This window comes from Erinaceus europaeus, chromosome 15, assembly GCF_950295315.1.
Source record: "Erinaceus europaeus chromosome 15, mEriEur2.1, whole genome shotgun sequence".
Classification (NCBI taxonomy): domain Eukaryota; kingdom Metazoa; phylum Chordata; class Mammalia; order Eulipotyphla; family Erinaceidae; genus Erinaceus; species Erinaceus europaeus.
In genome coordinates, this window is record NC_080176.1 from 20,218,496 (window position 1) to 20,240,225 (window position 21,730).

Genomic DNA, 21,730 nt, shown 5'->3' on the forward strand with positions numbered 1-21,730 from the left:
GCCTTTTTCACCTAGAAAAACAGACACAGGAGGTGAGGTGTGGGGAGGTGGGACACACCACAGTATCAAAGCTTCTTCCAACGCAGTGGAGGCTGGGCTTGAACCTGGGTCTTTCACAGGACAAAGCAGGACCACTAGACAAAGCAGGAGCACTATTCCATCTGGCTGGCCCATCATCTGTTCTCTTAATGTTGCATCTCCCGCCCGAACTCCATCCTTAGTTGTACCCACTTCTACTCACTCCCTGCTTAATTCACCCCGGCCCTGGCTTTGTATGTCTTCTCTACGACAGTAATCCCCTCATGTAGACAATGTAACCAGGCCACTCTCCCAAACCCTAGGCTCTGCCACCTTGACCTCCCCATAGATGTTGCGGAAACATCCCAAACTGAACTTCTGATTTCTTTATCATTTTTTATTATCTTTTTTTACTTATTGGATAGAGACAGCCAGAAGTTGACAGGAAGAGGGACACAGAGAGACAGAGAGACAGAGAGACACCCGCAGCACTGCTTTGCCACTCATGAAGCTTTCCCCCTGCAGGTGGGAACTAGGGGTTTGAACCTGGGTCCTTGCACACTGTAATGTGTGCACTTGACCAGGTGGGCTACCAACTGGCCCCTGAACTTCTAGTTTCCTTCACCTCACAAAATCACCAGCCTCAGAGTTGCCCTCATCCCCTTGATGGTGATTCCATTCAGTTACCCTTGATATATATATAAATATAAATATATATATATATTCTTTTAAAAAAATAGTTCTATCTACTTTAGTACAAGAATGACAGGGAAGGCAGACAACACCAAAAGCATCTATCTGCATGCAGGACAACTGTGTTGGAAAAGTCTAATGAATAAGCAGGATCTACCCTGTGATTAAAATGCTATAAACAGACTCAGACTGGAGGCTCTAAGGTCCCAGGTTTTTTTTTTGTTTGTTTGTTCTTTTGCCTCCAGGGTTATTGCCGGGGCTCGGTGCCCGCACTACGAATCCACTGCTCCTGGAGGCCATTTTTTCCCTTTTGCTGCCCTTGTTGTTAATCATTGTTGTTATTACTATTATTGTTGGATAGGACAGAGAGAAATTGAGAGAGGAAGGGAAGACAGAGAGGGGGAGAGAAAGAGAGACACCTGCAGACCTGCTTCACCGCCTGTGAAGCGACTCCCCTGCAGTTGGGGAGCCGGGGGCTCAAACCAGGATCCTTACCTCGGTCCTTGCGCTTTGCGCCACATGCGCTTAACCCGCTATGCTACCACCCAGCCACCAGGTCCCAGGTTTATCCTGTGTCACCATGAGCCAGAGCTAAGCACTGTATTCTTTGAATTAATAAGACAGAAGAGAAAAAACAGCAAGGAAGGAATGAAGAAAGGAGGGAAAGGAAAAGAAAGAAGGGAGGCCAGGCAGTGGCACAGCTGGTTACGAACTCACATCACAGTGCGCAAGGACCTGGGTTCAAGACCCTGGTCCCCACCTGCTTGGGGAAAGCTTCACAAATGGTGAAGCAGGGCTGCAGGTATTAATAAAAAATATTTTTTAAAAATAGAAAGAAGGAAGAAAGAGAAAAGAGAAAGAAAATGATGCTTGCGTGAGTTTCCGACCTGGGAGATGGCACACTGGGTAAAGTGTTAGACTTGAAAGCATGAGGTCCTGAGTTTGATCCCCAGCACCTCATGTCTAAGTATGATGCTCTGATTCCCTCTCTCATAATGTGGCATCTTTTAGAAAAATTTAACAGGTTTATAATTATATATATGTATATATTAATATAATATTAGTATAGAATTATGTATAAGATAATATTAACATATCATGAATATGTATTAATTAATTGGATCGAGAGGGAGGAAGAGATAGACCTGCTCCAATACACAAAGCTTCCGACTGCAGGTGGGGACCAGGGGCTTGAAAGTGGGTCCTGGAGCATGGTGACATATGCACTCGACCAGGTGTTTCACTGTCCAGGCCCCACATAGATAAGCAGAAGCTTGGGGTTTGGAAGAGTAGACTGATTAGGTTACACTGTATACATATATTTTGGATAGAGACAGAGTGAAACTTATGAGGGGAAGGGGAAATAGAAAGGAAGAGAGAAAGAAAGATACCTGCAGGGAGTCGGGAGGTAGCACAGCGAGTTAAGTGCACATGGTGAGAAGTGCAAGGACCGGCGTAAGGATCCCGGTTCGAGCCCCTGGTTCCCCACCTGCAGGGGAGTCTCTTCACAGGCGGCGAAGCAGGTCTGCAGGTGTCTGTCTTTCTCTGCCCCTCTCTGGCTTCCCCCTTCCCCTCCTCTCTCCATTTCTCCCTGTCCTATCTAACAATGATGACATCAATAACAACAACAATAACTACAACAAAGGCAACAAAAAGGAAAATAAATACCTTAATTAAAAAAAAGAAGAAAGATACCTGCAGCACTGCTTCACTGCTCATGCAGCTTCTCTCTAAAGATGGAGACTAGGAGCTCTGGGTGTGCAAAATAGCTCACCTGCACAGTGTGCCTGCTTGGCCATGTTAGCAACCCAGGTTCAAGGCCAGCCTCTACTGCATCGAGGAAAGATTTGGTGGTGTGGTGTCTTTAAAATCCTAGCAATGACCGAAAAACAAAACAAAACAAACAAAAATCCACATATTAACAAAAACAGAAAATTCCTAGAGCCTACCCCCCCACACGCACCTATAGGGGGGAAGCTTCACAGCGAGGAAGCAGGTCTACAGGTGTCTATCTTTCTCTGTCCCTCTCTACCTCCCTCTCACTTCTCAATTTCTCTCTGTCCTCTACAGTAAAATAGAAAGAAATGGCCATTAGGAGCAGTGGATTCGTAGTGCTAGCACCAAGCCCCAGTGATCAATTACCCTGCAGTCAAAAAAAGAAAGGGAGAGAGAAAAAAGGAAAGAAAGTTCCTAATTTCTACCTCGTTTTTTTTTTTATATTGATTCCTTTTTGTTGCCCTTGTCTTATTGTTGTAGTTATTATTGTTGTTATTTATGTTGTTGTTGTGGGATAGGACAGAGAGAAATGGAGAGAAGAGGGGAAGACAGAGGGGGGGAGAGAAAGATAGACACCTGCAGACCTGCTTCACCGCCTGTGAAGCGACTCCCCTGCAGGTGGGGAGCCGGGGCTCGAACCAGGATCCTTAGGACCTTGCGCTTTGTGCCACTTGCACCTAGCCTGCTACACTACTGCCCTACTTCCCTCTACCTCCTGTCTTTCTACTTAGACACTTTTGACCCCATGGGGGGATCTAATATTCATACCTGTAAACAACAGAAGGAGGCCCGGCGGTGGCACACCCAGTTAAGTGCACAAGTTACCATGCACAGGGACCCAGATACAAGCCCCTGTTTCCCACCGACAGGGGAAGCTTCAGAAGCAGTAACGCAGGTCTGTAGGGACATACAGAAGAGACGGCTAGGCTGAGCAGTGTGGTTTTGAAAGGGCCCAGAGATGCCATGCTCTCTGAGAGCACCATTATCCCTGCACCTTCATGGGTTCACCAGCCAATAATCTCTCTCACCTTGTACTTGGGTTTCTATGAAAGCATTATTACAAAAGCTACAAGAGTAAATAATTCACTGTTGCGATTGAGCTGAATCTCCAGTTTCAGCTTGTTGGTAAGGGGGCAGGAGGCTGGATGGAAAAGTTCTAACTTGCAGGAAGACAGCACCACCCCTTGAAGAGCTCCCCAGATCCCCATGAGCACAGCAAAACATAGACCGTCTCTCTCATCACAGGAAATACCTAGGATTTCAGAAGCTGGGTGCTGAAACAAAGATGAGGCCAAAGCTAAATTCATTCATTCATTCCTTCCTTCCTTCCTTCCTTTCTTCTTTCCTCCCTCTCTCCCTCTTCCTTCCTTTTCTTTCTTTTTTTTTTTTTTTCTTTCTCCATACAAGAGCACTGATCAACTCTGGCTTATGGTGCTGTGGGGGATTGAACCTGGGATTTCAGAGCCTCAGGCATCTCACCATTTGTGAAAGAAAATAGCAGGACTGGGGGTCGGGCGGTGGCACAGCGGCTTAAGCGCATGTGGCGCAAAGCTCAGGGACCTGCGTAAGGATCCCAGTTCAAGCCCCCGGCTCCCCACCTGCAGGGGAGTCTCTTCACAGGCGGTGAAGCAGGTCTGCAGGTGTCTATCTTTCTCTCCTCCTCTCTGTCTTCCCCTCTTCTCTCCATTTCTCTCTGTCCTATCCAACAACGAACAACATCAACAATGGCAATAATAATGACCACAGCGAGGCTACAACAATAAGGGCAACAAAAAGGGGGGGGGGGGGAATGGCCTCCAGGAGCGGTGGATTCCTGGTGCAGGCACCGAGCCCAGCAATAACCCTGGAGGAAAAAAAAAAAAATAGCAGGACTAAGGAGATGGTATAATGAACGGTTCTGCAAAAAGACTCTCATGCCTGAGGTTTCAAAGGGCCAAGGTTTAATTCCCAACATTTCTATGAGCCAGAACAGAGCAGTGCTCTGGTAATAAATAAATAAACAAACAAATAAAATGGCAGATGGGAAGGTGGAGCTGTGCAGGCACCAAATCCCAGCGATAACCCTGGACACAAAAAGAAAAGAAAAAAAAAAAATTAAGGGGGCCGAGCAGTAGCGCAGCGGGTTAAATGCACATGGCACTAAGAACAAGGACTGGTGTAAGGATCCCGGTTCAATCCCCTGAATCCCAACCTGCCGGGGAGTCAGTGGCTTCACAAGTGGTGAAGCAGGTCTGTATTTGTCTATCTCTCTCTCTCCCTCTCTGCCTTTTCCTCCTCTCCAATTTCTCTCTGTCCTCTCCAACAACAGCAATGTCAACAATAACAACAAGGAAGGAGTCAGGTGGTATCGCAGCAGGTTAAGTCCAAGTGGCACGAAGCACATAGACTGGAGGAAGGATCCTGGTTCGAGCCCCTGGCTCCCCACCTGCAGGGGAGTCACTTCACAGGTGATGAAGCAGGTCTGCAAGTCTCTCTCTTTCTCACCCCCTCCTCTCTCCCTTTCTCTCTGTCCTATCCAACAACGAAGACATCAATAACAACGATGATAATAACCACAACAATGGTAAAACAACCAGGGTAACAAAAGGGGAAAAAAAAAAAGGCCTCCAGGAGCAGCAGATTCGTGGTGCAGGCACCAAGCCCAAACAATAACCCTGGAGGCAAACTGAATGGGCACCAGCAAGAGGCTCCTGGTTTCTTTGAGATAATCAGAAAAGCCAAGATTTCTTATATTAAAAGAAAAAAAAAAAATTCATCAAGGGTCAAGTGGTGGTACACCATTTTTTTAACAATAATATGATAAAGAGCACCATCTTTTTTATCTTTATTTATTATTTATTCCCTTTTGTTGCCCTTGTTTTTTATTGTTGTAGTTATTGTTATTGATGTCATCATTGTTGGATAGGACAGAGAGAAATGGAGAGAGGAGGGAAAGACAGAGAGGGGGAGAGAAAGAGAGACACCTGCAGACCTGCTTCATTACCTGTGAAGCGACTCCCCTGCGGATGGGGAGCTGGGGGCTCGAAACGGGATCCTTAGGCCAGTCCTTGCGCTTCGCGCCATGTGAGATTAACCAGCTGTGCTACCACCCGACCCTCTAATCTTTATTATTGGATAGATAGATAAAGAAATTGATCGGGGAGGGAGAAATAGATAGGGAAAGAGACCTGCTTCTGCTTCACCGCTCATGAAGCTTTCCCCCTGCAGCTAGGAAAAGCAGGGGCTTGAACCCAGGTCCCTGCACACTGTAATGTGTGCGCTTAACCAGGGGCACCACTGCCTGGCTCTCACCTGGTTAAGTGCATATGCTTCCATGCTTAAGGATCTGGGTGCAAGCCCCTGATCCCCACTTTCAGGGGGGAAGCTTCAGGTGTTTCTCTCCCTCTCTCTATCTCCCCCTTCCTTCTCGATTTCTGTCTCTATCCAAAAATATATACATGTACCAGAGTAATGTCTGGTTCTCTCCCTCCCCCTCTCTTATCTGTCTCACAAATAAATAAATAAAATTTTTAAAAATATATTTTTAATTCTTTTTTTAAAATTCAGTGGGGAGTCAGCCGGTAGGTAGCACAGCAGGTTAAGCACAGGTGGCACAAAGTGCAAGGACTGGTATAAGGATCTGGTTTCAGCCCCCCGGCTCCCCATTTGCAGGCAAGTCGCTTCACAGGTGGTGAAGCAGGTCTGCAGGTGTCTGTCTTTCTCTCCCCCTCTCTGTCTTCCCCTCCTCTCTCCATTTCTCTCTGTCCTATCCAATAACGATGACATCAATAACAACAACACTAATAACTACAACAACAATAAAAAACAAGGGCAACAAAAGGGAAAACAAATAAATAAGTAAATAAAAATTTAGTGACTGAAGCCTCTTTCCAACTACTGATTCTTACAACGCCTTCAGCCTCAAATATAAAAGGAAGACAGACATCTCCCCAAGTAGAGCAGAGGCTAACTCCCATTGCCCCCAAGAACAGGACAGCCATCTCAGAATTGCCGCTGCCCATCTCCACGACTGGCTCTGTGGCCTCAGTTTTACCCATGAAACACTCGTGCTGGGCTTGCAAGATGATTACTGGGTAGTGTGCCGGTCCCCACTGCCCTGGAGGAGACCGGTGCTGTGGTATCTTTCCCTGTCTCCTTCTGTCTGTCTTTCTGTCTTTCTTTCCTTCTTTTCTTTTTAACTTTTTAAAAGATTTTTTTAAATATTTATTTATTCCCTTTTGTTGTGTTATTTTATTGTTATAGTTAGTATTGTTGTTATTGATGTCATCGTTAGGATAGGACAGAGACAAATGGAGAGAGGAGGGGAAGACAGAGAGGGGGAGAGAAACACAGACACCTGCAGACCTGCTTCACCGCCTGTGAAGTGACGCCCCTGCAGGTGGGGAGCTGGGGGCTGGAACCGGGATCCTTATGCCGGTCCTTGCGCTTTGTGCCACACCTTCGCTTAACCCGCTGTGCTACCGCCCGACTCCCTGTCCTTCTGTCTTTCTACCTGAAAAAAGTTTGCCTGGAACAGTGAAGTGACAATAAAAGGAAGGAGGGAAGGCAGGCTGGATGGTTGGCCCGTGCAAGGAGGTATGCCCTAGCATTAGCCGTTTTACAGCCCAACCCAGGCTGCAGAGCAAAGGGCCTCATTCACATGTCTCTCAGCCTTATCAAAAATGCTCTATAAGCTGAACTCTGAAGGGGGCTGGGCGGTGGTACACCAGGTTAAGCACACATAGTACCATGCAAAAGGACACAGGTTCAAACCCCAGGCTCCCCACCTGCAGGGGAGACGTTTCATGAGCAGTGAAGAATGTCTGTAGGTATCTTATCCTTTCTATAGTTCTCTCTCCCTCTCTATCTCCTCCTTCCCTCTCAATTTCTCTCTGTCCTATCAAATAAAATGGGGGGATGGAGCCACTGGGAGCAGTAGATTCATAGTGCCAGTACCAAGCCCCAGAGATATCCTTGGTGGCAAAAAAAAAAAAAAAAAAAAACTCTGAAGCATGAGGTCCCCAAGTGCGATCACCAGTGTCACATGTGCCAGAGTGATGCTCTAGTTCTATCATGCTCTCTCTCTCTCTCAAATAAATAAATTTTTAAGTGTTTATAACGTTAACAAAATAGCTTGGGGGGGTAGATAGCATAATGGTTATGCAAAGAGATTGTCAAGCCTGAGGCTTCAAGGTCCTAGGTTCAATCCCCTACACCACCATAAAGCAAAGCCGACTGGTTCAAGCCCTGGCTCCCCACCTGCAGGGGTGTCGCTTCACAAGCGGTGAAACAGGTCTGCAGGTGTCTGTCTTTCTCTCCCTCTCTCTGTCTTCCCCCTCCCCTCTCCATTTCTCTCTGTCCTATCCAACAACGACAACAATAATAACTACAACAATAAAAATAAAAAAAAAAAAGCAAAGCCGAGCAGTGCTCTGGTTAAATAAAATAAATAAATCAACAAAATAGCTCTCCTGGAAAGTGTGTCTACCTGCTATAACATGTGCATCACCCAGATTTGAGCCAGGCTCCCACAGGACTGGAGAGCAGTGAACTGACAACAAGAAAAAAAAAAGGTGGGGGGAGGGAGTTGGGGTGATGGTCCACCCAGTTAAGCTCACCTAGTACTAAGTGCAAAGACCCGCATAAGGTCCCAGGTTCACGCCCCCTCTCCCCATCTGCAAGGGGAACACTTCACAAGCAGTGAAGCAGGTCTGCAGGTATCTCTTTGTCTCTCTCCCTGTCTCTTTCAATTTCTATCCAATAAAAAGAAAAAAATTGGGGCAGGGGGCAGGTAGCTAGCATAATGGTTATGCAATGAGAATTTCATGCCTGAGGCTCCAAAGTCCCAGGTTCAATCCCCCACACCACCATAGGCCAGAGCTGAGCAGTGTTCTGGTAAAAATAAGGAGGAGGAGGGGGGGGGAGGGGAGGGGAGGGGGGAGGGGGAGGAGAAAATACAAAGTGCCTAGAATATAATAGCTGCTCAATAAAAATTATGATTAAAAAAAGGAAAAAATGACCACCAGGAGCAGTGAATTCATAGTGCCAGCTCTGAGCCCCAGCGTTAACCCTAGAGGCAAGGGGAAAAGAAAAAGAAAAAAACTACCTTCATGCTCATTGGCTTCACTCTTAAATCTTTTAAAAGATTCACTTTAGGGCTGGAGAGGTAGCTTAAGGGTTATGTAAAAAAGACTTTCATGCTTGAGGTTCTGAGGTCCCAGATCTGTAACCCTAGTACCACCATAAACCACAGCAGAGCAGCGCTTTGGCTAAAAAGAAATGATCTTTTCAGGATTTCATATATTTATTACATATAAGGGAGTATGTGTGTTTCACACATGGCAGACAGAAGGAGTGAGACAAACCAGAAAGAAAGCAAAGCACCACGCTGGTACATACAGTACTGGGAATTGAGCTGGTAACCTCAGGTATGAAAGTCCAAGGCTAGGGGGTCTGGCGGTAGTGCAGCCGGTAAGCGCACATGGCGCAAAGCGCAAGGACCCCGAATAAGGATCCCGGTTCGAGCCCCCGGCTCCCCACCTGCAGGGGAGTCGCTTCACAGGCGGTGAAGCAGTTCTGCAGGTGTCTGTCTTTCTCTCCTCCTCTCTGTCTTCCCCTCCTCTCTCCATTTCTCTCTGTCCTATCCAACAACAACGACATCAACAATAACAATAATAACCACAGCAAGGCTACAACAAGGGCAACAAAAGGGGAGAAAAATGGCCTCCAGGAGCAGTGGGATTCATGGTGCAGGCACTGAGCCCAGCAATAACCCTGGAGGCAAAAAAAAAAAAAAAAGATAGAAATAAAGTCCAAGGCTGTACCAGTTGACACATGCCCCTACTCACTGAATATTATTTTATTTATTACATATGACATAGTCTTACACATGAGAGGAGGGAGGGAGAGAGCGAGAGTGCGAAGCCAGAGCAACACTTCCGGTACAAGCATGCAAGTACCATGCTCTACCAGTTCAGCTTATTTCCCAAGCCACAGTCCCCTCTTTTCCCATGGCCTCCACTAAAAATGACTCACAATTCATATCTATTCAACCTTCTTCTGGCTATGGGGGGGGGGGGGGCGAAATCTGCTGAGTAAGTTCAGTTGCTTCAGAATAATGTGTGTACATTAGAATTTCAGAGAGAAAAATCGTTGCTAGAGAATGGACTCTGGATCCCATACGTCTGACTCTTGGAGGGGGAGGGGGCGGGCTGTGGTGAGGGGGTGAGGAGGAACAGGATTGTCAGTGGAAGACTGAGGTGGAAGGGCCCTGGGCTTAGACATGGCGGCTCCCAGGCCCAGGCCTCTCTCACCGCCAGACCACTGTCTCCTGCTGCTCAGAACAGAGCCCTCAGCTGGTGTCTTGGGGCAGAAGCCCCTGCTGACCCCTCCTTCTCAGCCTCACCCCACTCCCAGATCCAAAAGTAAACCTCAGAGGCAGTCTGCAGGTCTTGATCCCTGATAAGAGGGAAATTAAAAAAAAAAAAAAAATCCCTCTTCATTCAAAGTCTTCAAACATGGGTCTCACAGGAAGCTTCTAAGATAACTGCTGGAAAAGTCTCCTTTTGTCAGGACTGACCTCTTACCTTCCTGTGTGAAAACAAATAAAAGTGGGTACAGAGGTTGAGGAGGTTAAGCACAGCCCAGAGAACAGAGCTTGCTGGACTCAGGTGGGCGGCTGGAGGAGCAAGTGAGCCCCAAGCCCTGGGGGCAGACAGGCTCCAGATCAGAGGAGACTCAAAGAGCCTTTCTGTAACTGGGACTATGACCCCTGGCCAAAGCCTTTTTAATAACACTATGTGATTTAAAAAAAAAAAAAAAAAGAGCAGTTGTTCTATGCGAAACCTGATTGCTTTTTTTTTTTTTTTTTTTTTTGCCTCTAGGGTTATCGCTGAGGCTTGGTGCCTGCACTGAATCCACTGTTCCTGGAGGCCATGTTTTCCCTTTTGTTGCCCTTGTTGTTGTTATTATTATTGCTGTTGGATAGGACAGAGAGAAATCGACAGAGGAGGACAAGACAGAGAGGGGAAGAGAAAGATAGACACCTGCAGACATGTTTCACCACCTGTGAAGCGACTACTCTACAGGTGGGAAGCCAGGGGCTCGAACTGGGATCATGGCACCAGTCCTTGCGCTTCGCGCCATGTGCATTTTTATTCTTTCTGATAAAGAAATAGAGAGGAGAGAGAAAGCGAGAGTGAAAGAGACAGAGACCAGAGCACTACTCAGCTCTGGCTTATGGTGGTATTGGGGATTAAACCTGGGACTTCAGAGCCTCAGGCATGAGTCTTTTGCAGAACCATTATGCTACCTCCCCAGCTCGCAACTAATGTTTTTCATTGAAAAGTAAATTGCTGATATATAAATAACAATAACAACAAAGTTTGGCATATCGCACCAAAGTAAAAGACTCTGGGGTGGGTGGGTAGGGAGAATACAGGTCCATGAAGGATGATAGAGGACCTAGTGGGAAACTGGGGAATGTTATGCATATACAAACTATTGTATTTACTGTTGAATGTAAAACATTAATTCCCCAATAAAGAAAGAAAAAAAAGAAAGAAAAAAATAAAAAATAAAGCTTTTATTTCCTTTCTGCTCCTAAAAAAAATAATAATAACAAAGGAAGAATCAGGTTCATGTTCCTACAGCGCTGGATTCTTAGGAGAGGTCACTCTGCTTGAAGGTTGTGACTACTACAGCTTTCTTGAGGGAAAAAAAAAAAAAAAGGAAGGAAGGAAGGAAGGAAGGAAGGATGGAGGGAAGAAAGAATCTTGCCTGTTTGAGGTAGTTGAGCAGGAAGAACATAGGATTTCCATGTCTGAAACTCTAGGTTCAATCCCCAGGACTTGGGGTGCTACTGGGTGTGTGTATCTCTCACAAAGTACAATCTTTAACGAGAGAGAGAGAGAGAGAGAGACAGAGCAAGAAAAGTCTAGATAGACCGAGCAGAAATTTAAACAAGGTACAGACACATGAAAAGAATGTTGGGAAATTATCTATCTTCACTCCCCCTCCCAGTAGGTCAGAAGTTAAGTCTCCTCAACTGTTTCTCTGGGAAAACACTTGACTTCCGCCTCCTGGGGCCCAGGAAAGGAGGAAACACGGAAACACGGTCACATTAAATCTGCAAAAGCTTCAGGTTCGAAAGCACATCACTTGTGCCTGATTAGCAGGCTTTAAGGGAGAGTGTCCACTGGACAAACAAGAATGCAGCTAGAGAGAGGCAGACTCCCGCCCGCCGGCCACCGGGTGGGAGTGCATATGTTACGATGTACTAGGACTAGGGTTCAAATCCCCACCCCACCTGTAGAGGGAAAGCTTCACAAGTGATGAAGCAGTGCTGCAAGTGCTTCTCTCTCTCTCCCTCTCTCTCTATCTCCCTCTCTCCCTCTCCCTCTCTCTCTCCCTCTCTACTTTCCCTTCCTCTCAATTTCTGGCTGTCTCTATCAAGTAAATATAATAAAAATAAATTAATTAATTAATTAAAAGTTAAAAAAGAAAATATTTAGTGGTCTGGGAGATGGTGCTGTGGATAAAACATTGGACTCTCGAGTATGAGGTCCTGAGATCAATCCCTGGCAGCACATGTACCAGAGTGATACCTGGTTCTTTCTCTCTCTCCTCCTATCTTTCTCATTAATAAATAAACCTATAAAAAAGAAAGAAAGAAAATATTTTGAGAGGCAGACTCCAGTACATTACAAGACTGTAATAAAGAGTCCTGTTCTCTTCTGAATGGGGAGACAGGAGCCAGTGAAATAGCTCACTTAGTGTTCTGCTTTGTAATGTGTGCGACCCAGGTTCGAGTCCAGCCCCCGCTGCATTGAAGGAAGCTTTGATGCTGTAGTCTTTCTCTCTCCCTGCCACTCTGTATCTTAAAATAATAATAAAAAATTTTAAATGGGGAGGCAGTGAACAATATTCCAAGAACAGTCAGAAGAGTCCTGTTGTCCAATAACAGCAGCTTCCAATTACAGGCCTCATAATTAAAATTGTAAAGGGCAGTTGGGGGGTGGGGGTATAGCATAATGGTTATGTAAAGAGACTTTCATAGAGCTTGAGGCTCTCATGTCCCAGGTTCAATCCTCCACACCACCAGAAGCCAGAGCTGAGCAGTGCTCTGGTTAAAATTAAAAAATAAGGGAGTCTGGCAGTAGCGCAGCAGGTTAAGCGCAGGTGGCGCAAAGTGCAAGGACCAGCTCAAGGATCCCGGTTCAAGCCCTCGGCTCCCCACCTGCAAGGGTGTCACTTCACAGACGGTGAAGCAGGTCTGCAGGTGTCTTTCTCTACCCCTCTCTGTCTTCCTCTCCTCTCTCCATTTCCCTCTGTCCTATCCAATGACAATGACAAGAATAATAACTACAGTAATAAAAAAAGGGCAACAAAAAAGGGAATATAAAAAATAATAAATAAATAAAAATGGCAGTTGGGGAGGTGTTTGCATGGCAGCTGCAGGAAGGACGAGCATGGCCGTGGTTCTTCAGTGATGCTCTGGTATCCCTCCCCTTTCATTAAATAAATCATTTTTTCCTTGTTTTTTTTCTTTGTTTTTAATAAGGTAAAATGAAACTGTTTATAGGCATGGACAAAGATATCAAATTGCAGAAAGAAGAAAAAAAATTTTAAGCAACCATTTCTTTTTGTAGTTTTTTTTCTTTTTAATGTTTATTTATTTACTTATTTTCCCTTTTGTTGCCCTTGTTTTTAACATTGTTGTTGTTATTGATGTTGCTGTTGTTGGATAGGACAGAGAGAAATGGAGAGAGGAGGGGAAGACAAAGAGAGGGAGAGAAAGACAGACACCTGCAGACCTGCTTCACCACCTGTGAAGGGACTCCCCTGTAAGTGGGGAGCCGGGGGCTCAAACCAGGATCTTTAGGCTGGTCCTTGCGCTTTGCACCACGTGCACTTAACCCGCTGCACCACCGCCTGACTCCAAAGAAGAAAAAAAAATTAAAGAAGAATAGTTAAGCACCTAGGGAATATATAGCAAAGACTGAAAGAGAGCCAGATTATACTGAAATACTACCTGGTAGCAGGAAGGAAGGAAGGAAGGAAGGAAGGTAGGAAGGAAGGAAGGAAGGAAGGAAGGGAGGAGTCTTGAATTCATAGTATACCTTTGACCTGAACTCTAATGCCAAAAAATTAACTCTAAATGAATCAACCTAAACACAAAAGATATGGCTTCTAAAACAGTAGCACAGGAGATTGTGCAATAAAGTGCTGAATTTATGGGCATGAGGTCCTGAGTTCAATCCCCAGCAACACATATGCCAGATTGATGCTTTGATTCTCTGTCCCTCTCTCACTAATACATTAACCTTTTATTAAAAATCCTGAAACGTAACAGGAAAAGTCCACCTCTATGGCGGACATTCTCCAAAATGGCCCCTGTTGAACCCACTCCCTGTGTTCCCACACTGTGGAAGCACACGCACACCTTTGACTGTGGACTAGATTTAGTGACTTCCACAGAACGAGGCAGAGTTCACAGAATGTCACTCGAACATTACCGTGTGGTATCAGAGCATGTATGCTCTCGTGTCTGAATAAACTCTATGGACAGTGCCCATATCAGCACTCAGGGTATGTCCTCAGCTGAATGAGAATTCCCTGTGTTTTTCCATGCAAACTCCTGTAATTGTGTAAATCCATACTTACTTCAAAATAAAAGCGTTTTTAAAGATGTATTTATTGGGGGCCAGGGGGTGGCACACCTGGTTAAGCACTCACAATACAGTGTGCAAGGACTTGGGTTCACGCCCCTGGTCCCCACCTGCAGGGAGAAAGATTCATGAGTGGTGAAGCAGGGCTGAAGGTGTCTCTCTGTCTCTCCCTCTCTAACTTCCCTTCCTCTCAATTTCTCTCTGTCTCTATCCAATAATAAATCAATAAAATATTTTTTTAAAAAGATGTATTTATTTTTGAGAGAAAACCAGAGCAACACTCTGGTGCATGCAATGCTAAGGACTGAACTCGGGACCTCGTGCTTGAAAGTCTAGCACTTTGCGGGGAAGCAATTACAAAAGCCAGACCTACCACCTTCTGCACCCCATGATGATCCTGGGTCCATACTCCCAAGGGATAAAGAATAGGAAAGCTATCAAGGGGGAGTTGGGCTGTAGCTCAGTGGGTTAAGCGCACGTGGCACAAAGCACAAGGACCGGCTCCCCACCTGCAGGGGTGTCACTTAACAGGCGGTGAAGCAAGTCTGCAGATGTCTATCTTTCTCTCCACCTCCTGTCTTCCCCTCCTCTCTCCATTTCTCTCTGTCCTATCCAACAACAAGGACATCAACAACAATAATAACTGCAACAGCAGTAAAAACACCAAGGGCAACAAAAAGAAAATAAATAGATAAATATTGGGGAAAAAAAAGTAGCAGCAGCAAATGCTGGAGAGGTTGTGGGGTCAAAGGAACCCTCCTACACTGCTGGTGGGAATGTCAGTTGGTCCAACCTCTGTGGAGAACAGTCTGGAGAACTCTCACAAGGCTAGACATGGACCTACCCTATGACCCTGCAATTCCTCTCCTGGGGATATATCCTAAGGAACCCAACACACCCATCCAAAAAGATCTGTGTACACATATGTTCTTCCAGGTCTTTTCAATGACCACTGTGCTATCTTCCGATAGATTGATAGATTGATAGATAGATAGATAGATAGATAGATAGATAGGGGCTAGTGAGAACCCAAATATCTATGGACAAATGAGAAACTATGGTATATCCCTATAAAGGAACACTACTCAGCAATAAAATCAGTACTTATCATACATGCTAAAATATACACATACAAAGCATTAGATTGACCAAAAGAAGTTAGGTGTGAAGGAATAGATACAGTTTGTTTTCATTTAGATGAGACCTAAGAAAACGCAAACACACACTCAGAAATAACAAAGATTGTGGTCCCGGAGGTGGCGCAGTGGCTAAAGCACTGGACTCTCAAGCGTGAGGTCCCGAGTTCGATCCCCAGCAGCACATGTACCAGAGAGATGGCTGGTTCTTTCTCTCCTCCTATCCTTCTCATGAATGAATAATTATAAATGATAATAATAATAATAATAATAATAAAAGAAATAACAAAGATCAAGTCACGAGGGCTAGTTGGGAGAGGGGGCTAGCCACGAAGGCCCTAGAAATCTCTTGGAGATGCTGGAAAGTGCTCTATTCCAGCGATCACAAGAGAATCAACATTCACCAAAACTGCAAGTTTAAAATGCAGACCTCGGAGGCTGGGCAGCAGCGCAGCAGGTTAAGCACACATGGCACAAAGTGCACAAGAGCAAGGATCTCAGTTCGAGCCCCTGGCTCCCCACCTGCAGGGTTGTCGCTTCACGAGCTGTGAAGCAGGTCTGCAGGTATCCATCTTTCTCTCCCCCTCTCTGTCTTCTCATCCTCTCCCGCTTTCTCTCTGTCCTTTCCAACGTCAACAACAATAATAATAACAACGATAAACAAGGGCAACAAAAGAGAAAAAATAGCCTCCAGGACCAGTGGATTCGTAGTGCAGGCACCAAGCCCCATCAATAACCCTGGAGGCAAATAAATAAATAAATAATGCAGACCCTGGGCGACTAAGGAGCAGCTGTGCTGAGAAGTTGCATGCTCCAGGTCCCAGGTTCAATTCAATGGCTAATTCCCACAGAACACTGTGCTGCTTAAAAAACAAACAAACAAAAAACAGGGGCCAGGAGGTGGCACACCTGGTTAAGCATACACATTACAATGCACAAGGACACAGATTCAAGCTCTGGTCCCCATCTGCAGAGGTAAAGTTTCACAAGTGGTGAAGCAGTGTTGCACGTATCTGTCTCTCTGTCTCACCCTCCTCTCTTAATTTCTCTGCCTCTATCCAATAATAAAAGTAAATAAATAAATAGATAGATAACGGGGTCGGGCGGTAGCGCACTGCGTTAAGTGCACATGGCCCGAAGCACAAGGACTGGCTCAAGCATCTTGGTTCCAGCCCCAGTTCCCAACCTTCACCGCCTCACAAATGGTGAAGCAGGTCTGCAAGTGTGCAAATGTCTATCTTTCTCTCCCTCTCTCTGTCTTCCCCTCCTCTGTCAATTTCTCTGTCCTATCCAACAACAATGGAAAAAAGATGGCCGACAGGAGCATTGGATAGTGCTTTGTTACTGGCAAGACACAGGTTCAAGCCTAGACTCCCACTGCATTAAAGGAAGCTTCGGTGCTGTGGGTGCTGTGGAGGTCGGGCTCGCTTGCTCTCTGGCCCTCTTCCTGCCTCTGTCTCTATATAAAAAACAAACAAAAAAATAAAAAACAGGGCAAACATAATGTGCAACTCCCATAGAGAAACAATGCCAGAGCGGAGCGAGTGGTAGCTCACCTGTTTGAGTGCACATGTTACAATGTGCCAAGACCTGGGTTCTAGCCCCAGGCCCCCCTGCACCTGCAGGGGGAAAGCTTTGCAAGTGGTGAAACAGTGTTACAGGTGTCTCTCTGTCTCGCTCCCTCTCCATGACCCCCTTCACTCTGGATTTCTGACTGTTTCTATCCAGTAAATAAAGACAACTTAAAAAAAAAATAAGAATAAAAAATAAAAAGAGAGAATGTCATACAGTAAGTAAGGAAGCTCAATGGATGGGTTGTTTATTGACTCCTAAACCTGAAGCTGCACTTTCACAACAATGTACATGCTGTTTTTACTTCGAATTCAATAAACACCTCAACTCCAGATTCTGGAGACTTTCTGACTCTTGTCCTAGTGATTCTCCCGTGCAAGATTGCATCATTCATTCATGCAACAGGCAGCAGTAAATGAAACGAGTGAACACGACTCGAGAAGAAATTAATGGGGGAAGGAAAAAAAAAAAACAGAAAACTTTTTTTTTAAAGAAAAGCTTTGCAACCCCATGAAAAATGTTACCAGTTTCGAGGAAACAGGAAAACAAACGCAGAGTGGCAAAGACACTACTGCATGTGGGAAAGACAGCCCCCCTCCAAATCCGAGGGACTTGGGCTCGGAAGAGAAAACATGCAGGACAGACTCACCAAGGCGCTGCTGCTCCTTCCTGGGCCGCCGCCACCGCCTCGGGGACACCAGCCGCCGAAACCTTTTCGACTGTGCGGGGCCGGGGGGTGCCCGACGCGGCGTCCCGGGCGAAGTGGCTCGCGCAGGGCGGCAGAGCCTTCGCCCCGTGTTCGGGTGACGGCTGCGGAGAGGTGCGCCGGCCGCTGCCAGGCTTTGCATGTGTTTCCTCGGCGGAGGCTGCGGCTAGACCTGGGCGCTGCATAGCGGGGGAGGAGGAAGCCCTCGGCCCCGCCCCGGGGAGGGCCCCCCCGGACCCGCCCCCATCTGCCTCCTCCCTCCCGAGGGCTCCGCGCCCTCCAACCTGGCCGTGCGCTCTTCCGGGAAGGCGGCGCCCCCTGGCCTTGACCCGGGAGGTGCACGGCGCTCCCCGCCGCCTCCCTACAGGACCTCTGCGCTGATTGTGCAATTGGCAGAAGCCTCTTAGGGGCCCTCCTGGGATCCGCGCTAGGCAATGGTGCTCTTGTAGGAATGCAGCTCCTTAGAGAACTAAAAAAATTTAAAAGATTATATTCGCAACTGCCATTCAGAAAACCTCGAGGGACAGGATTAGTCTCTGCAGCCTCTTTCTTACTGTCTTTTTAGTTTTCTTCTAGGTGTTACTGATGATGCTTTTAGGTTGACCACAAATAAGGGGTGAGTGTCCCTGGTTGCCTGTGGGCACCATTGACTGGATCCGGACTGAGATGTCACCTTAAAACACAACCCAGGAGGGGGGGGGGGCGGTGTAGCGCAGCAGGTTAAGCGCACGTTGCGCAAAGCGCAAGAACAGGTGTAAGGATTCCGGTTCGAGCCCCCGGCTCCCCACCTGCAGGGGAGTCGCTTCACAGGCGGTGAAGCAGGTCTGCAGGTGTCTGTCTTTCTCTCCCTCTCTCTATCTTCCCCTCCTCTCTCCATTTCTCTCTTTCCTGTCCAACAAATAATAACCACAACAATAAAACAACAAGGGCAACAAAAGGGAATATATACCACAACCCAGGGACCTGATAGTAACGCACCTGGTAGAGCCATGCGTGAGGACCAGGGTTCAAACCCTCGGTCCCCACCTGTAGGAGGGAAAGCTTCACAAGCAGTGAGGGAGGCAGTGTCGGAGTGTCTCTCTGTCTATCTCCCCTTCCCTCTCAATGTCTCTATCTCTATCCAAAGAAACAAACAAGGACAACCCAGAACCTCACATGCCTTAAGTCAGCTGTGGTCACCCAGGCGAAGAAGATCCAACATTCAGTCATAGAGTCCTTCCTTGTGCAACAGAACCCCTCAAAAAACTGTTCTAGTGGCTCAACTAACAACACAGAACTTTCCAGTCTGAGGTTCCTGGGTCAAGCCCCAGCTCTGCATGTACCAGATGGTGCTCCCGTGTCCTTCTCTCTTTCTTTCTTTCTTTTTTTTAATCTTTTTTTTAATATTTATTTTATTTATTCCCTTTTGTTGCCCTTGTTTTATTGTTGTAGTTATTATTATTGTTGTTGTCGTGTTGGATAGGACAGAGAGAAATGGAGAGGGGAGGGGGAGACAGAGAGGAGGAGAGAAAGATAGACACCTGCAGACCTGCTTCACCGCCTGTGAAGCGACTCCCCTGCAGGTGGGGAGCCGGAGTTCGAACCGGGATCCTTATGCCGGTCCTTGTGCTTTGCGCCACCTGCGCTTAGCCCGCTGCACTACAGCCCGACTTCCCCTTCTCTCTTTCTTTTCTTTTCTTTTTTTAAGATTCTGTTTATTTATCCATGAGAAAGATAGAAGGAGAGAAAGAACCAGACATCACTCTGGTGCATGTGCGGCCAGGGGTTGAATATGGCTTAAGGGTTCAATGCCCCCCCCCACTGTGCCACTTCTGGGACCACCCTCTCTCTGTCTCACATAAACCTCTCTTTCATATGTAATAAATAACATAAATATTTTGTATTAGTGAGAGAGGAAAGAGAAGAAGGGAGGGGGGAGAGAAAGAGTGAGAGGACCAGAGCATCATTCTGATACATGTGCTGTGGGGTATTAAACTCGAGACCTCATGTTTGAGAGTCCAAAGACTTATCCACTGCACCACCTCCATCACAACTAAAAAAATTAGATGTTGGGAGTCGGGCGGTAGTGCAGCGGGTTAAGCGCACGTGGCGCCAGGCGCAAGGACCCGCTTAAGGATCTGGGTTCAAGCCCCCGGATCCCCACCTGCAGGGGAGTCGCTTCACAAACGGTGAAGCAGGTCTGCAGTTGTCTATCTTCCTCTTCCCCTCCTTTCTGCATTTCTCTCTGTCCTATCTAACGACGACATCAATAACCACAATAATATAAAAGGAATAAATAAATATTTTAAAAATAAATATTTATAAATAAATATTTTTTTAAATTAAACCTTATAGGGCACACCTGCTTGAGTACACATGTTACAGTGCACAAGGACCTGGGTTCGAGCCCCCAGCCCCCACCTGCAGGGGAAAGCTTCACAAGTGTTGAAGCAGGGCTGCAGGTGTCTCTCTGTCTTTCTCCCTCTCTATCACCCCCTTCCCTCTCAATTTCTGGCTGTCTCTACCCAAAATAAATAAATAAAGATAATTTAAAAAAATAAGTCTTAAAACAAACAAAAACCAAAACAAGACAAAATGCTATTCAGAAATAAGTTCAACATTCTCGAATTTCATTAGTAAGAGAATGGTTGTGATTTGGGACAGACCCAATATATTGTCCATCTCCTGGAGATGGTTCTGAGGAAGGATGGAAAAGAAGAATTTTTCACATTTTGAAAAATGAGTTTTTTGGTCCAGAAGGTGACTCAGTGGATAAAGTGTTGACCTTCCAAACAGGAGGTCCCAAGCTCGATCCCTGATATCTCATGTACCAGAGCGATACTCTGGTTTTCTCCCTCACTCTTTCTCATGAATAAATAAATAATCCTCTTTTTTTTTTAACCAGAGCGCCACTTAGCTCTGGTTTATGGTGGTTTGAGGGATTGAATATGGGACCTCAGAGTCTCACGAATAAGAGTCCCTTTGCATAAGCATTATGCTGTCTACTCCAGCCCAATAAATAAACCTCTTAAAAAGAAAGAATAATGAGGTGAAAGGTTATACAAATAATGGGGGGGGGGACAAAATAGAGGATCTAAAATAATACCTTATCAAGTTCAGTCCTAAGCACCACCAGAAGGCAGAGTTTAGCAGAACTCTGGCAAAAAAAAAAAGAGTTCATTAGGGGGCCAGGTAGTGCACCTGGATAAGTGCACACATTACAGTGCACAAGGACCCAGGTTCAAGTGCCTGGTCCCCACCTGCAGGGGGAAAGCTTTATGAGCGGTCTCCCTCTCTATCACCACCTTCCCCTCTCAATTTCTCTTTGTCTCTATCCAATAATAAAAATAAATAAATAAAATTTTTGAAAAGAAAAAATTTTTTAAATAATTCATTAATTGAATTTAAAATAACGCCCCAGTCAATAACCTTAATACATTACAAATGTACTAATGCACTCCAAATCCACTGTTCCTGGAGGCTATTTTTTCCCTTTTGTTGTCCTTGTTGTTTATCATTGTTGTTATTATTGTTGCTGTTATTGCTGTCATTGCTGCTGGATAGGACAGAGAGAGATGGAGAAAGGAGGGGAAGATAGAGAGGGGGAGAGACCTGCAGACCTGCTGACCTGCTTCACTACCTGTGAGGTGACTCCCCTGCAGGTGAGGAGCTGGGGTCTTGAACTGGGATCCTTATGTCGGTCCTTGCACTTTGTGCCATGTGTGATTAACCTGCTGTGCTACTACCTGTCCCCCCATTTTTAAAGATTTTATTTATTTATTAATGAAAAAGATAAGAAGAAGAAAGAACCAGACATCACCCTGGTATATGTGCTGCCAGGAATTGAACTCAGGACCTCATGCTTGAGAGTCCAGTGCTTTATCCACTACACCAGCTTCTAGACCACTTTTTTTTTTTTCACCAGAGCACTGCTCAGCTCTGGCTTACGGAAGTGTGGGGGACTGAACCTGGGACTTTGGAGCCTCAGTCATGAGAGATTCTTTGCATAACCATTATGCTAGCTATGCCCACGTGATTCTTTTTTTTTTTTTATTTAAGAAAGGATTAATTAACAAAACCATAGGGTAGGAGGGGTACAACTCCACACAATTCCCACCACCCAATCCCCATATCCCACCCCCTCCCCTGATAGCTTTCCCATTCTCTATCCCTCTGGGAGCATGGACCCAGGGTCATTGTGG

The 21,730-nt window shown here is 46.0% G+C and overlaps 1 protein-coding gene across 1 annotated transcript in view; it reads right to left on the reverse strand.

The window, feature by feature from the left end:
- The window catches only part of PSPH (phosphoserine phosphatase), a 31,477-nt gene extending 13,667 nt beyond the window's left edge, over positions 1-17,810 (reverse strand). Inside the window, exon 1 of the mRNA XM_007530048.3 lies at positions 17,493-17,810. Coding sequence (XP_007530110.2) covers positions 17,493-17,734 — 242 coding nt within the window. The 5' untranslated portion in view covers positions 17,735-17,810. The remainder of the gene's footprint in view (positions 1-17,492) is intronic.
- Between the last annotated feature and the right edge of the window lie 3,920 nt (positions 17,811-21,730).